The 17,580-nt window shown below is 32.4% G+C and overlaps 1 protein-coding gene across 2 annotated transcripts; it reads left to right on the plus strand.

The window, feature by feature from the left end:
• Window positions 1–5,309: 5,309 nt before the first annotated feature.
• LOC133794468 (protein ROOT HAIR DEFECTIVE 3-like) lies at window positions 5,310–14,510 on the plus strand. Of its 2 annotated transcripts, none has more exons than XM_062231699.1 (23): window positions 5,310–5,467; window positions 6,505–6,651; window positions 6,891–6,957; window positions 7,040–7,142; window positions 7,443–7,513; window positions 7,640–7,703; window positions 7,799–7,864; window positions 7,967–8,014; window positions 8,112–8,174; window positions 8,277–8,333; window positions 8,724–8,882; window positions 9,007–9,075; window positions 9,187–9,278; window positions 9,968–10,046; window positions 10,545–10,710; window positions 11,056–11,180; window positions 11,532–11,794; window positions 11,876–11,972; window positions 12,050–12,214; window positions 12,475–12,579; window positions 13,237–13,331; window positions 13,411–13,507; window positions 13,827–14,510. In XM_062231699.1, the coding sequence occupies exons 1-23, from the start codon at window positions 5,464–5,466 to the stop codon at window positions 14,052–14,054; spliced, it is 2,430 nt and encodes an 809-aa protein (XP_062087683.1). In that variant the 5' UTR covers window positions 5,310–5,463; the 3' UTR covers window positions 14,055–14,510. The 2 variants fall into 2 exon arrangements, with proteins under 2 accessions (XP_062087683.1, XP_062087684.1); XM_062231700.1 differs by having other exon boundaries at window positions 5,314–5,467; window positions 6,508–6,651.
• The last annotated feature ends 3,070 nt before the right edge of the window (window positions 14,511–17,580 follow it).

The following is a 17,580-nucleotide window of genomic DNA, read 5'->3' on the forward strand; positions in this document are numbered from 1 at the left end:
ATAGTTACACGGTATGTTGATTTTAGAAATTACCACATGGTATTATAGTTTAAATAATTTACAACTCTTGGTCACAGTAGGTATTCTCCTTTAGCAGACAAGCGAATATTCAATAAAAATATGCATTGAAAAAATCACAAATATTCTTCAAATTTTTATTATCCACAATCTTGATAAATTATTTTATATATACTTCATTATTTGAACTAGTTTGATGTAAAATATTTGAAATAAATAAAATAAAATTTTAAATATAAAAATATTGATAAAATTAAACATTTTTTTGTTCTAAAATATTATTTTTATAATCTGTCTGTATTAAATATTCAAAACATTCCTTTAAAAAAAAAAAAATCAAAACATTATTTACGTTGGCAAATTATTTATTCATTTATTTATCAGGTACTTTAATTATATGATATGATATACTATATTATTGTTTCCTAATTCACAATATTTTTCAATTATAATTACCAAATATAAAATTACTTCACATTTCTCATATTTTTTTCTAACATAATTAATATTGATTAATTCATAAACTTCAAATTTATGAAATTATAATTGAAATACGAATTAAAAAATTAAAATCTTAAATAACTTACTCAAAAAAGAATGTTAAGCTTTGTTATCATCCAAAATTAAATTAAAAAAAGATATTGATGATTAACCCTTTGTTTGGTAGGAGGGGTTAGATGAAGGATGAATTCAACACTATATAGTGGGTTGATCCATCTTTATTTTTTATTTGTCTGGTAGAGCAAAAAGGGTAACTAGTAAGGAAGGGTGTGGATTGCCAATCCACTTAGGACTACCAAAAACTATCATTCCTTAATATTATGTTTGGTTGGAGGGAGAAGAGGGTGTGTGGAAATGAGAGGAGAGAGAGACATAAGAGGATATTATAAATGGTAGGTAACCATTTGGTACTCTGTGTTTTTGCAAAGTATCATTTTGATACCTTCTGTTTTCAATAATGCCTATATGGTATCTTGTATTTTAAAATCGTACATATTTAGTACCTTAAACTCAAATTTAATTAATAAAATTTTACCAATTTAATCAAACTGCTGTCAATTATGTAAATTCTAAATTTAAATTTAATTACTTAATTACATATAACTGATGACAGTTTGATCATATTGACAAAATTTTATCTATCAAATCTGAGTCTAGGATATCAAATATGTATAATTTTAAAATATAAGGTACCATATGAGCATTATTGAAAACAGAGGGTACCAAAATGATACTTTGCAAAAACATAGGGTACCAAATGAGTAAATTCCCTATTATAAATGCTATTGTTTGGTAAGAGAGACGGAAGGAATGAGAGAATAGATGAAAAGATAGTAAATCATTTTTAACCTTCCATATTAATGGAATGATTCATACTCTCCTTTATAATTTGTTTAAAATTACAATTATTCTCTCTTAAGATATTATTAAAAAATAATTTCATAAATATATACTTATCTATTATTCTACAATTCCATTCCTCATACCAAACAACATAAAATGATTATCACTCTCTTCTCCATCCTCCTTATTTTCCATCCTTCATCTACTTTCCATCCATCCAACCAAGGTTATGTTTGGTAGGAAGGAGGAAGAGTAAGATGGATATGAAGTTTATGAATGATAGAGATTATGATGGATAGAAAAGTTAGTAGCTCTCTTGCATGTTATTTGGTAAGAGGGATGAAATTAGAATGATGTATATGAGATCAACTAGTCAAATTACCATATTATCATATTATCATTTGTAGCATAAATATTTATTACTTTTTTATTGTAGTTTATATATTTAAGTTGTCTTTTTTTTTTTGAATATTTCCTTAGAATGATTGAATTTTAATAATTTGGAGGAAGACTCTATTCTTCCATCTCTCCTTTCCTTTCATCTCTCCCTTTTGCCAAACAATAGATTCTCCCCTTTTCTCCACCCATCTCCATTTACCATTTTCTCATCTCCACCAAACATAATGTAATAGAAGGGATTGAGAAAGTGAAATACAATTGAAAATAAATAATAAACATAAAAATAATATAGATAATATTGTAAATATACTAATAATTATTTATTCTTTTTTGTAATAACCTTTTTCTTTTTCTTTCCTCCCAACTTACTAAACAAGTTTTAAATAGATCCCAAATCTGTAATTTCCATTTGCCTTTCCAAACATCACAAACAGATTACAATCGATATTTAACGCATGGACTTCTTACCAGACAAAGCATAAAGTTATGTGTCTCGAGTCAGTAAAATATCAGGAGAAGACGTTGGCAAGAGATTAGTTTGGGAATTTCTTAATAGAAAAAAAAGTGGAGCCCACGCTGAGTAGTGAGTTGGCTACCGAAAGGCCAAAGTAGACCATTGACGGCGGCTACATGAAGCGACCCCACAAACCTCCAAAGCTCTTAATGATCGGACCGTCCAACCCTTTTTCTAACCAAATGGGCGGCTTGGTGGGTCCCACTTCTCATCTCGGGTCGGTGAAATCAGGTGGGTCCCATTTCTTAACGCTTCACATTCACCCCTCCTGCCTACCTGTACAATCTTTTCCTTAATTTAAATCTAATTTCAGTTGTCGTTCGTGACCTATTTATAAATTTAAAAAATTTCAGTGCGATGCAAGTCATCCAATCATGTACTGCCAGGTCAGCAAAGAGTTCAAAATGAAAAGCATCTAGTACACTTGGCTCCATATTTCTTTTCGAGTGCTACCAGATGCTAAAATCCAACGCATTAGAATTGTCTTTATTCATCATGACTGTGATTATGTCTTCTCCAGCATGTGTGGTCGTCTACAGGAGATTCAAGCTCTGAATGTTTTCCTTGATTTTCTTATAAATATAACTTTGGGTAGTTATTGGTTGCACCCAAAAATGAGTATACCGGTGAACTTCTATGTAGTTTTTGGATTAGGAATTATTTTTAGCTCAAATTTTGTTATGACATAAATATTGTAATTATTAAGATTATACTACAAAGTTTTTTAAAATTCCAAATAATTTAAAATATAGAAAACAAAGTTCAAATAGTATATTGCATACATAATTGTTTTTTTATGCGCGTGAAAAATAATTTGTTTAAACCTTATTTTCAGCGTTGTAAATTATTCGAAATTTTCTGAAAATTTGCAGATGCTCTAAATAACTACAATGTACACGGTCATAAAAAAATTACTGAAAATACTTCTCGAGCCAAAAACACCAAGGGGGTGCACTGGTGTGCCATTTTTTGGGGTACATTGGAGAATCCTCATTCCTCTTTTAATATATAAAAAACCTTAAATTAAAATAAACATAGGTAGTTTTTCAGTAATTTATATATATATAAAAAAAATTATACGATGTACCCTAAAGAATGGCACATTGGTACACTTCTTTCTAGTTTTTGGCTCAGGAAGTATTTTCGGCATAATTTTTTTTAGGGCCGTGTACATTGTAGTTATTTAGAACATTCTGCAATTTTTCGGAAAATTCTAAATAATTTACAGTGTATAAAACAAAGTTCAAATAGTTTGTTGTACTCGTGACTGTTTTTTTATGAGCGTGGAAGTTAACATGTTTGTACCTTATTTTCGGCACGGTAAATTATTCGAAATTTTATGAAAATTTGTAGGAAACTCTCAATAATTATAATGTACACGGTCATAAAAAGAATTCGCCGAAAATACTTTTCGAGCCAAAATCATCAAGGGGAGCACTGGTATACCCCTTTTTAGGAGTGCACGAGAGAATTATCCAAAAAAGAATTTGTGAAGAATAGTGGAACATTGTTACCAATAAGGGAAAATTCTCGGGTGCACCCCTATAAAATAGGCACATTGGTGCACCCATGGTGTTTTTGGGTTGGTAAGTATTTTCAGCGAATTTCTTTTTTACTGTATACATTGTAGTTATTTAGAGCATCCTGCAAATAAAAAAAAAAAAATCGAATAATTTACAATGCTGAACATAATGTTCAAATATGTTACCTTCCATGCGCATAAAAATTTTAATCACGCATGTAACAATCTGTTTTGAATTTATTTTTTAGCATTGTATATTATTCAAAATTTTCTAAAAAATTTACAGAATACTCTAAATAAATACAATATATACAGTTATACAAAAGAAATTCACTTAAAATACTTCACGAGGCAAAACAACAGGGTATACCAGATAATTCCCCATAAGTAATTATAACCCAAGCATATTTCAAGAGCCACAATAATTAAGCCTATCATTATTACTATACTATGATTCTTTCTTTATTTTTATTTTTCCCATCAGGTGTTAAGGATTATAAATGTAAATAAATTATTGCATAATAAATAAATGTAAATTTTTGGATTTTTGTGAAAGCATTGTGCTCAATTATATTTGCTAATTACCACAAAAAAAATTATATTTGCTAATTGCTACCCAATACCCATGCCTTTTCAATTTTACCCTCTAAATATTTAGTGCCAGAGACGTAATTATTCATTTAGTGCCGGGTGGTCTGTGTGGGGCCTATGTTTTTCTTTCTTTTTGTCTTTTTTCATTTGTCACCACCGATCAAAATTTCAATAAAATTTATTTTAAAAAAATATATAATTTGTGTAGATGAAAATATAATTTTAAAGAAAACATTTGATGATTCATTATTTAATGATAAAATTACATAATCTACCTAGATTTTCACATGTTTGCACAAAAACATTGCATTTTATATATTATTTGTTTAGTTAATGTACAAATAACAATAATTTATATTATTTTGTTACCTTTTTGGTTTAAGTGGTTGATTTTTTTTTAGTATTTATGGGTGTAAATATGTTTTATACTAAAAACTTTTCAATTACTGCTTTTTTTATTTATTAAAAAATCTCCTTTTTTCTGGGTGAAAAAGGTGAAAATCTGAGAGTCATGATTGATGGTGTATCAAAGTGACTCTTTAATTTGTTCCTTTTCGCAAAAAAAGGAATTTAAGGGGCTTACATGACAATATTTATGCAAGAGAGGATGGAAGATGAAGAGTTTTTTTTTTTTTTCCCTTCTGAGAGGACAACAACAAAGTTATTAACTATATTTTGAACAATAAATATAAACTATATAATGTAAAAAAAAAAGAGAGGGTTTATTTAAAAAAAAAAGTGACACAGTTTTTTTCTTTTGAGAAAAAAATTGTAATAGTTAAAATAGGAAAAAAGAAAAAAAAAAGGTAAAAGGAGAATAAAATTTTATTTATTTTTATTTAAAAGAGAGGAGCTTTGATCAAAGGGACAAAGATAGTCAAGCACACCTTTTTTTTTTTTTTTAAAATTATTTATTTAAAATACAATAAAAAAAATTAAAAGAATAAAAGATCGATTCCATTTTCATTCCATCTGAGATCTTCTCTTCTTTCTCTGCTTTCTCTCGGTCGATCTGCGTTTCCCGCATTACAAAGCTCATCTCTCTCTGATTCCCAATCTTAATCGCTCATTCAAAATGGGTACCTTCTTTTCTTTTCCATCTGATCTATTCTGATTTGTGTTTTATTCCATTATTTATTGATAATTTGCTCGTATATTTGACCACTGACGTTAATCTTTATGTATTTATGATTCTGATTGATATCAATTTCATTTCTTCGTTTCTTATTTATATCATTAAGCGTTTGCTTGTTGGGTAACTGTTTTTGTTTTGGGTTATTTATTTATTTTTAATTTTAAATTTGATCATTTACTGAAATAAACCTTAAGTAATGGGGTTTAAGTTTAGCTTATTGACTTTTATTCGATTGATTTGCTTCAATGTTATGTAGATTTTGGACATCTGAAGTATTCTTTATATTAATTCTGACAGTTTTGGTTTTTTTATGTTTTGATTTCGGGAATTAAAGTTAGATATTTTGGGATGTTTATTTTATATTTTGAGTTGGGGCTTGGCTACTGAGAAAATTTTGGATAGAGAAGAAATGAGCTGTAGAATTTGAGATTTCTTCGAATAGTTGAGAAAACTGGAAATGCAAATATAAGGTGTTTTGGGGCTGATGAAATTATTTGGCAGTGTCAACAAATTGAGTGTGTTAGATGTGAACAGATGCAGAGTTTTACAAAGCTTTATGTTCCCATTTGCAGCAAACGATTCACGGATTTGTAGTATCTTATTGTAAGAAAACAATGAGATTGAGCATGAATCTTGTAATTTTTATTATGTCAATCTCAATTATTGGAACAAAAACGTCTTCGTACACTAAATGTGCGTGTAGATTGGTGGTGTTGGTGGTGACACTTTTTAAATTGGTGATAGATGATATGCCCTGTTGTTTGAAAATTAATGAGAAAATTTCATAGGATGTCAGTCTTTGTAAAGAAATTAATTGGTACAGATCAATCGTATTCATTACAATGGATTGAACTGGTAGCTTAATCTCAAGCTATTTGTGTTTAAAGAATTTGATATGTTAGTGCATAACATTTTGTTTTTGGGGTGTTAGAAGTCTTTACTTTCTTTGTTTATCTAACATGAACACATATTGCTGTGCAGCAGATGATGGTTGCTGTTCTACTCAGCTTATAGATGGAGATGGTGTATTCAATGTCACTGGAATTGACAGTTTCATCAAGGAGGTAAAGTTGGGCGAATGCGGTCTTTCGTATGCGGTTGTCTCCATAATGGGTCCACAAAGTAGTGGTATGCAACTTTATTTCCTTAATATCTTAGGAATTTTAATGATATTATTCTTTGATAGTTTGACTAAATTAGACTTTGAGTAAAATCTTTTTCAAGCTTTTGGGAATTTGAAGGCTTTACTACCATATGCTGAGACTGCTTTCTTTTTTAATATTAATGATCTGTTTGTGAAACGTACTTTGGTACTTTGATCTCTATGTTTATATTCATGTTCGCATTGCTATTGATGATTTTAACAGGAAAGAGCACCTTGTTGAATAATTTATTCAACACCAACTTCAGAGAGATGGATGCTTTTAGGGGAAGGCATGTTTCTCAAAATCCTTATACAATGTCTCTTTGATATTTGTTAGAGATTAGCAAATTGACACTATCTGGTATTATGCAGGTCTCAAACTACAAAAGGTATCTGGTTAGCGAAATGTGCCGGTATCGAACCCTGTACACTTGTTATGGATTTAGAGGGAACAGATGGAAGAGAAAGAGGAGAGGTGCTCTTTCAAGACTTACTAATGTCTTCATTTACTGTCTCTGTTTTTTTTCTCTTTCCTTGATAATATACATTTGTTGTTTTTAAATTATTGCAGTCTTGATCTTGAGTACTCTGTTATTGTTTCACAACATATAAAATTTGATCTACTATAATATGTTAAATTGTTGCACATGTTGGGTGTAAAGTTTTTGTTCCTTTAAATTAAGTTTCATAAATTTAATAGTCTTAGGGCTTATGTCATGTGTGTTGATGAAAGAGGTTGGTTTATATTTGTTCTTATGATTTGGTTTATCTTCAGGATGATACAGCATTCGAGAAGCAGAGTGCTCTTTTTGCTCTTGCTGTTTCAGATATTGTTCTTATAAACATGTAAGAAATTTCTTGTTTTATCTACTGACTTCTTTTACTTACTTTCTGGTACCTAGTAGGCCAGTTCTATGTATTTGCTAGATTTTTATAGTTTGGGTGATAATCATCGTAAACTACTGTATGTAGGTGGTGTCATGATATTGGCCGTGAGCAAGCTGCAAATAAGCCTCTTCTAAAAACTGTCTTCCAGGTCTTTCCTCTGCTCTCTTATGTCCATCATTTAGAAGCCAACTCAAATTCAAGAACTAATAATTCAATTAGCTTTATGGTTAAAATCTCTTGCAGGTGATGATGCGGTTGTTTAGTCCACGTAAAACAACTTTGATGTTTGTCATACGTGATAAAACAAGGGTGTGTTCCTCTTTTCTAGTGATCTGTATTGGATTCATGGTTTGAGATAATTCCTATTGAGAGTTGAGTTTTATGGTTATTTATTTATGTTTTTTTTAATAGACACCATTGGAGAATTTAGAACCTGTTCTTAGAGAAGACATTCAGAAGGTTAGTATTTTAATTTTGTTCTTTCTATTTCATTGTTGGGTTTTCTTTATTACTTCTCAACATCTCTCTTTCCTTTCCTTTCTTTTTTTTTCTTCAGATATGGGACTCTGTGCCGAAGCCTCAAGCTCATTTGGAAACTCCCCTGAGTGAATTTTTTAATGTGAGATGCCATACTCTTAAGAAAAACTGCCACTTTTCTTTCAGCTGTGGAACACACTTTTTATTTGACGTTGTTTCCTATTGTTGACCAAATTTGCTATAGGTTGAGGTTGTAGCTCTTTCAAGTTATGAAGAAAAGGAAGAGCAATTTAAGGAGCAGGTATGGAATTTGCTTCTAATGTGTAAGAGATGTCCAGACATTGTGTGAAATATACTGATTTCTTCCTTGCTTATTACCTAAAACCTTGTTTGAAAAGATAAAAAGGAAGATTATATTGAAAGAAATGTTTTACAACAAATATTTTTGTATATGTGAAAAAATTGCAGTGATAGTTTACCTTCTTTTTTCTTAATTACTTTTAATTGTTGCATGGAATTATTTGGATATCTAAACTTAATAATTTTATTTTATGAATTTTTTAAAATGACAAGTATAGGTGTCTGTTGTAATTCTTGTTGTTTACTGCGGAAGATGAAGCCTTTGATTGGTTGAAGATATATCTTATATACACCTGGTTTTCTTTTGCTTGGTGCCCTTTCTATGAATCAGGTTGCTAACTTGAGGCAGAGATTCTTTCACTCGATTGCACCTGGTGGACTTGCTGGAGATCGAAGGGGAGTTGTTCCTGCTTCAGGATTTTCTTTTAGTGCACAACAAATATGGAAAGTCATCAAGGAAAACAAGGACCTTGATCTTCCTGCCCATAAGGTAAATTATAAATGTATCAAATTCCAGCTCTTTGGAAGGGTATATGTGGCTTATGGCTTGTACTGCTATACACAGTAATATTGACAAGAGAAACATATTTATTGATTCATTTGTTTATTCACAGGTGATGGTGGCAACTGTGCGCTGTGAAGAAATTGCCAATGAGAAGTTCTCCAGCTTTTCTGGAAATGAGGTAACATTTTTTCATGCATTTCCATCTTTTCCATGACTTTTATTTTTATCTTTAAAGATGTTTATTTGGTATCTAAACTTTGGGAGGGTAATTGCTTCAATAATGACACAGTACTGGCTGGCATTGGAGGAGGCCGTACAAATTGGTCCTGTTGCTGGATTTGGGAAGAAGCTCAGTTCAATTATTGATACCTGTCTATCAGAGTAAGATTTGTTTGGCTTTTTATTTAAATAAAAATAAAAATTTAACCCAAGTGTTAGATATGAGGATGAATTCTATGCATTCTAGAGATTGATTTCTTCCTGTCCGGATTTCCATAAATAGCAATGCATTCTGTAGATGACGGATATGGATACATGCTTTACGAGTAACAACTATGATCTGTAGGTTGACAATTTTAGCTATGACTTAGATTAGTCCAATCTTGTCCTTGGTTAATGATAAAATTAAGTGTAAGAAATTCATTGCTGCTGCTGGTTTTAAGGACAACTGGCCTGCTACTTAGACTGTAGTTTTGGTGATAACATTTGCAACAACATATTACTTTCGAGTAAGAATCATGCAGCATGATAAATTAGCCAGTGATTTTCTTGGCGATGGATTTGAGATGCCTCAATAAAAAGTTTATGCTGCCCTGTGAGGGAAGCTAATTCATTACTTGCTTTTGGGTCACATGTGTATACAAATTTGAAAAATATTAAGAAAGTCAATCTTTTCAGCCCATTGAAAGTCTTAATCTTATCAACTACTAGAAGAAAGCTAAGATATCAAGTCCATTGTTTCTTAGAAGGTTCTTGAATGGTTTGATTAAGCAATTCATGATACTCAAGATCTTATCTGCCTTTTTTTTAATTACTTATTAATTTTTTGCTTATTAAAATTTAAATGTTAGGTATGATGCAGAAGCTACGTATTTTGATGAAGGTGTCAGATCTTCAAAGCGAAAGCAGCTTGAAGAGAAACTGCTACAAGTATTCACTTTTTACTTTCATCAATATTTTAAGTTTCTACTTTCTTTTCGAAGAACACTTTGGCTCCCACCCTTCCAGGAATTTTCTCCTGGAAATGAGATAAGAAACACGTAATCATGAGTGTTTAGCATTATTTTCTTGATATGAGGACTTTAAATTTTAAGTTTTCACTTTATATTGATCAAAAGAGTGAGCAAATTTACAATTACATGGCATTACTTTTGATTCGGCTTGTTAAAGATACATAGAATAAAGTACATTGAATCATATTAATAAGATTCCATCATAAAAGATACTGGAATCTGGATTGTGTGTCAATTACATTACAGAGAACTCTGTGGGAGGCTATTGAACCTATCTTGTGGGTACAAGTTTGATAAATTTATCTTCCATTGTAAATGTTTCTAGCAATGATTTTTAATCCTCATTTTGCATTCTTTTTCATTAATTGTTATTTTCTTATCTTTTTTTGTTGTTGTTGTTGTTGCTGTTTTGAAGCTCGTCCAACCGGCTTTTCAAACTTTGCTGGGACATATAAGATCTGGAACTTTGGATAAATTTAAGGAAGCATTTGATAAGGCTTTGGATAGCGGCGAGGGGTTTTCTGCCGCTGCTGCTGATTGCTCTCAGTCCTATATGTCTCTTTTTGATGAAAGATGTGCAGGTATGATGACATTAAGTTATGATCAGTTGCCATAGCAGAATGAGAACTAAGTATTAAGATGAAAAAAAGAGAGACATAATTAAACAGGTAGGTTCAGAGCAAAAAGTTAAATATGAGGAAGCCTGAAATTTGAAATGCATTGATGTATGTATTGCTAGTTCTTTTTTAAGTATTTATAAGGTGTAGTATTAAATTTGATTCATTTTTACGAGTCAATATACTGTACTAGTGGTTTTGAAATTTGGACATGTTAGATTTGCTAAATGGGCTTAAGAGCAAAGCTTAGTTTATGGATGTAAATCTTGATTTCCATGCACAGTACAACATTGACACGAATTATTGCAGATGCTGTTATTGAACTAGCAAACTGGGACACATCTAAAGTAAGGGATAAAGTTCGACGTGATATAGATGGCCATATTTCCTTAGTTCGTGATGCCAAGCTATCTGAACTTACTGCATTCTATGAGGTAATATAGCATGTTCGGTTCATTGTCTCTTGAATTCTAATTTTATGGCCCGCCTTTTAGTAACCATAGGCTATATGTGAGGTTGTATCTAACACCTAATAATTTAACTGGGAAAGTTGCTGAGTAGTTTGAATTCATGATATGATTGCATTATATTAGTAAGATGGAAGGAAAAACTGCAATGCTAAGAGTTTGATGTTTAAATTTGATGCTTTTAGAAATTTTATAAAATTATAAAAAATTAACGTACTAAAATTTTTGTTTGAAACTTTTTTGATCTCTTTTATGTTTATAATAAGTCCGGTTAAGTTTTCCCTGGGACTATCACTGATGTAAATAGCACATTTGCAGGCCAAACTGAAGGAGGCATTATCAGGACCAGTAGAAGCACTGCTAGATGGAGCAAATAGCGAGACTTGGCCTGCAATAAGAAAACTCCTTCGACGAGAGACTGAATCAGCTGTGTCTGGGCTTTCTGATGCCCTTTCTGGTTTTGACATGAATGAAGAAACAAGAAATAAAATGCTTACAAATCTAGAGGATTATGCAAGAGGAGTTGTTGAGGCAAAAGCAAAGGAGGAGGCTGGACGAGTTTTGATCCGTATGAAGGACAGGTATCTGCTTATTTTGTATTCAACTTTGCTTGTTTACTTTCAGCTTCTATTTTCATGTATTGACATTTGAACTGCTATCAGGTTCACAACAATGTTTAGCCATGATTCTGATTCAATGCCCCGCGTTTGGACTGGGAAAGAAGATATTCGAGCTATTACAAAAGCTGCACGCTCTTCAGTATGGCAATATAATTATTGTAGAATATTTATCATTACATGAACTTTATTTGTTGCTGACTGTTTAACTTTCTACAGTCCTTAAAATTGCTCTCTGTTATGGCTGCTATACGTTTGGACGATTCTGATGCCGATACCATTGAGACCACTTTAACAGTTGCTTTGGTGGATTCTACTGGTGGTGCCGTTAAAGATAGGAGCATAACAACGGCTGATCCACTGGCCACGAGCTCGTGGGAAGAGGTATCTCTTGTAATTTTTCTTTTAATTTTTAGTATAAGCTGTAATGTTTTTGAAGAAGTTCTCAAACCTTTGTTAGCTGTTCCTTCGTGGTTCTCTTGTACAAAGACCTTTATATGTAAAAGTTATAATTTGAGATGCATTTTCTTGTAATTTATGTAAGAGGTAGATGCCTATTAATAATTAGAATCTCACTCTGTTAGATGTGCTCATTATGTGTCGGAGCTTCTTATTTACATGTATATTGACACTGATTTATACAGGTCCCACCAAAAAAAACATTGATCACGCCTGTCCAGTGCAAATCTTTATGGAGGCAATTCAAGAATGAGACAGAGTACACTGTATCTCAGGCGATTGCAGCACAGGCATGATTCTAAACCCGTTAACAATTTAAATCATTTTCTGTTTACAATGTATTTTATGTAATGGATTCATAAGTCCGGCAGGAATCATGTGGAGTAGGGATATAAATACAGTGAAAACATTGATATATATACAGGAAAACAAATCTAAAACTGCGATTGTAACTTAGGATGCATATATCAACCACATGTTTGCTCCTTCCTTTCTTCAGTAGTGGGTCACTATGCTGTTTTAAGAGTGTAGTAATTTTAAGATGGTTATGGTTAAAGTCAACATAGGTGCATGTATCACCCACATTTTTGCTCCTGCCTTTTTCCAGTCATTGGTCATTATGCTGTTTTAAGAGTGTAGTGGAATTTAAGTTGGTTTTTGTTAAAGTCTCTGTTGTTTACCATTTTTATGCGGCGATGAAAAGTGCAAGAGCACATCAATCAGCTCTCCTAGTTTATATTTCTAATAAATGTCTTTAAATTACTGCTAAATAGATTTGTCTTTCTCCAGAGAATATGGCCCTGCCCCGAGCTTATATTTTTTTTTCTGCCTAGATCATTCGTATAATTTCTACAATTATTGGACTCAAAATATGTGTGGCATGGTTGGGACTTGGGATACTGCATGGATGTTTATGTTAATAAATAATTATTTTAATTATTATTCAGGAAGCCAACAAGAGAAACAACAACTGGTTACCACCTCCATGGGCTATTGTTGCCTTGGTTGTTTTAGGATTCAATGAATTTATGACGCTTCTAAGGTACGCTGTTTTCATCTTTATTATTTTGTTGGTGTTATATTTTTGTGCTTATATTTATTATCTTGTATTTTCATGGCAGAAATCCTCTGTATCTGGGAGTAATCTTTGTGGCTTTCTTACTTGTCAAAGCCCTATGGGTGCAGCTAGATATCTCGGGTGAATTCCGCAATGGTGCTGTAAGTATCCAAATTTCTTTCTTCTAAAAGCTAGTTTGGTAAAGTAGTACTAGTGTTGTAGGCTGCATTACTTCATCAGCTTTTGTCTTTTTCTTCTTCTTTTCTTTTAGGAACATATATAAAGGCCGCCTATACCTCTAATAATTTAGATCAATACCCAAACTCTTGCTCATCTGATAAATTTAATTTTGCATTAACACTACTTAGTAGTAATTAAGTACTACTATCTCTATTGTCTGTTTTTTTTCATCCGAAAAACCAGCAATGGACACTAAATATACGTGCTTTTGTCATATATTTTTTTTAATGTTCCTCGCAGCTGCCTGGGCTTATTTCCTTGTCCACCAAGTTCCTCCCCACTGTTATGAACATAATAAAAAAACTAGCAGAGGAAGGGCAAGCACCTGCAGCGAACAATCCTCAAAGGAACCCTGCCCTGGCATCGAAAAACTACCAGAATGGAGTTAATGCTAGTAGTGAAATGTCATCCACCGGTTCATCCGAAATTACAGAGAATGACAACTCTAGCTCCTCAAAACAAGACTGAGTGAAACGAAGCATCTAATTATAGAGCAGTTTTCATCTGGTTAAAGATGTAGGCAAGTCTCTCGAATAGAGAGAGGCTAGTGTTTGGTCCACGTATACCATTATTAACTGTCAGCACTATTGCTGCCATGTAAGGGTTACAGTCCTTAAAGGCATTGATTTTTTTTGGGTAAGTGCCGCATATAGGGAAGGGGGGCTTATGGTTTGCTGTGAGGAAGCCCCCGTTAAATAGTTTTCACTTTTTACCAGATAGGTTTTTGTTTCTCTTTTCTGTTTTTTTTCTTCTTCTTTTTGGGTTTGTTTGTTGGAAAAAGCTACACAAGGATCTTGTTTAAATCCTCTGCGTTTATGTTTTGTCATAATGGTGGTTGCATTAAATTTTGTCACGTGACAGTTGTAATGCTGTGGCTTGATTGTATTTCATTTTAGGAGAAAAAGGAAATTTAAGATTTTCGTAGTCTTTTATTGGTTGCTCTTACTCATGCGTACAATTATTTGGTGAAAAGTGGTCATAGAAAAGTGATTGCTTCTAAAGTAATGCCTAAAAAGCATAAGAAGACGTAAAGGAAACAAAATAAAACCAAGAAAAATAAAAAACCAGCTAAAAAGAAAGTGCATTGCTACAAAACACACTAAAGTGCACTAGTAAGTGAGATATCGCAACTGGTGGGTTGGTATTATTTAGTATTGGGTAACACAATGAGTAGAGTTTAATTATTAATTTTAACTTTAGCGTTTTAATCTACCTTGTTCGGAGATATGCATTAGCCTAGCCCAAAGTGAAGTTAATACCAAAACAAAATAATACATTAATAAAAAGTATGGACCACGATGAAAATTGAAGTAATACGGGACTCTAAATGCTCACTCAATGTATAGTACATTCAAATATTTAAGAATGGTACCTACCTTATATATGTACTAGTATTTATGTCGCCATTTCTGTACTTTGTCGGACAATAGCCTAGTAACCGGCACGCGCGGATCTCCATTTTAAGGGCTCTTTATCTAACTCTCAATCATGATTTGTAAGAAAACAAATCATATTTGAGAGTCTTCACTCTTCTTTGAAAACAAAAAAGACAAGAAAGCCTCTTTACTCAATAGAAAAGTCAAAAACTGACTTGTGGGTCTGAGGCTCAGACTCAGCTACTTTTTATTTATGAAATAGCATAGTATTACTAATACATTAATAATATTGCGTATTGAGTTATCTGAGCCACAAAGGAAAAGAATTTAAGAGGCAGAGGGTCCAAGCCTCCTGGGTGGGACCAGAACCAAGCACTAGGCTTCTTCTTCTTCATCTTTCAACTTTAGCCCAATTAGGCTCAGTTCATTAGTGCTCATTCAATGCCAATGGTACGGATACTCGTGCAGGCTGCTTTAACCACTCAAATGTTGGTTATAAGGAACTGGGGTCGCCTTCTATGCCTCACTCTGCTTCCTCTCCTCATATACACCACCATACCATTATTACTTAAATATTAGAAGAAGAAAAAAAAAGACAACTTTTATATGATAACTTTGGTTGCTATGAAATCAATTCAATGAAGTGTCAATGGTGTTTTTGATAATTAGACAATATAGTAAGTATCGCTATACCATTTATTATGAGACTGCCATATCTATGGTACTCAATAAAACTGCTCAAACTGGAATTGTGATTCTCAGTTTCTCCAATATGTGATTTTCCTCTTTTTAGTGTTTTGTATTAATAATGCTGGAAATAGCTAAACATATAATTTATGCTCCTTCTAGATGGGGTCCTTTCTGTATTTAGTATTCTCTATTTAAAAAAGAAAATCTTATATATAAAGAAGAAGATTATAAACACATCAATTTTATGGACTTTTGAAGGACTGAGCATCAAGGTCATTAAAATTAACTCAGAAAGATGTACTGGTAGGGCCTAAACCAGTGATCTATCTCTCAGTAAAATAAAAAAATGGAGCAAGGTTGTACTTGTTAAAATTCTGAGTCAAAAAAGGGTGAAGATTTTAGTCTTTTTCATCAATGTCCTTTTAAGTGTTAATTAAGTCCCTTAAATTTTAAAACAGCCAAGATGTGAATATTTCTAACATTCCAACTTCTTCAATTAGTTTTCTCACAGCAAGCATTTCTCTTGATAAATTAAATCACCCCACCTACCAAACTACAAGTAATAATGGTAAGATCTCTAATGATTATGTACCAAATTTAATTAAATTAAGAGAGCTTTAAATAACACAGCCAATTTTAATGTGATTTGGAACTCTATGCCAGGGAGCCACGTGCAGCTATTAATAGGTTAAATGAAAGTTGATTCTGCGCGGCGACATCAGAGTAAAAATCACAATAATAACTATCTAAAACGTGGTTTACTAGTAATCTACACTATTAATCTCACATACCATCCTATTCTTATTTTTCTATATATGCAGCAGCATTACAGGGTGTATTTTTCAGATTCTAAATTGTCAGAACTTAAAAGGGCTGATGTGTTTCAATTTTGACCATATAAGCTCCAAACAACTCTTCACTCACAGGCTACTAAATGAAACCAATATGTGTCAGCCAACACCATGAATGTAAAAATCATTAATATTACTGTACGAGTATGGAACAGAGGTGATGTCATGGTAAAACTAGTGTTAAAATGCTACCAAAATGTAAAAATGAGTTTATACACTCAGAGTTGAATACCATCCTAAACATAGTAGTAGTCTAGTAGAACTTGGGTGAATTTATTTACCTTCTATATGTATATATATATATATAAGAGGGTCTAATTACAGTTGTGGTTTTGATTGAGAAATAATTACCAGCAGTCCTTTTCTACAGCTGGATAGTTACTCTTTTCATGTGCATATGCAGCATTGTCTCCAGATGTCGAGCGTCCATGGCTTGGAGCTGAGCATGAAATAAATGGACCTGACCACCTCTTCAATTCTTTCATCTGCTTCTCCACTCCAGACATAAAAAGCCTCGACACCCTTTGTTTAATTTGCTTTTGAAATCTAGATAACAAAAACTATGGCCACCCTTATTCCTCAGCATAGACTCTCACTGTTTAGGAAGAGGTCTAAACTAATGCTCCAGCCCCACATTTCCACTTATTGGGGCCTAAAGTGCCACACTGGATTCCCTTTCTTTAGCCCCCAAAACAATAATAATAGCAACAAAAACCATTCAAGACAATACTTGCACTCTTTCAAAAAATATTGATTCTGAAATGGGGTATGCATATGCTCCCTTGAACTGTATATAATGGTCCCAATAGCGTTATGTTTGGACTAGAAGCAAAAGGGTATCCTAAATTGAAGAAAGTGACATTAGATTTAACAATCTGGTCATTAGTTTAGATTGGTTCATAATAATCTGAGAGTTTGAGACACATGAACAGATTGTTACAAGTCGTACTCATTATTTTATTTGTTTGAGAAGCAAGACCAGATCACATTTCTTGTATTGAAAATACTTTCTTTACAGGTTTGCACATCATGAATGGAAATTAAATTGGAGAGTAACTTTTTTCAGCAGCCAAAAGT

Source organism: Humulus lupulus, chromosome 8 (assembly GCF_963169125.1).
Source record: "Humulus lupulus chromosome 8, drHumLupu1.1, whole genome shotgun sequence".
NCBI classification, from domain to species: domain Eukaryota; kingdom Viridiplantae; phylum Streptophyta; class Magnoliopsida; order Rosales; family Cannabaceae; genus Humulus; species Humulus lupulus.

What these genes read in the sequence shown, in the direction of transcription:
- LOC133794468 (XM_062231699.1), top strand. An exon ending in TTCTAAAAACTGTCTTCCAG is followed by an intron (nt 7,704 to 7,798) that starts GTCTTTCCTCTG and finishes AATCTCTTGCAG; the next exon opens with GTGATGATGCGGTTGTTTAG. An exon ending in GAATTTATGACGCTTCTAAG is followed by an intron (nt 13,332 to 13,410) that starts GTACGCTGTTTT and finishes TTTTCATGGCAG; the next exon opens with AAATCCTCTGTATCTGGGAG.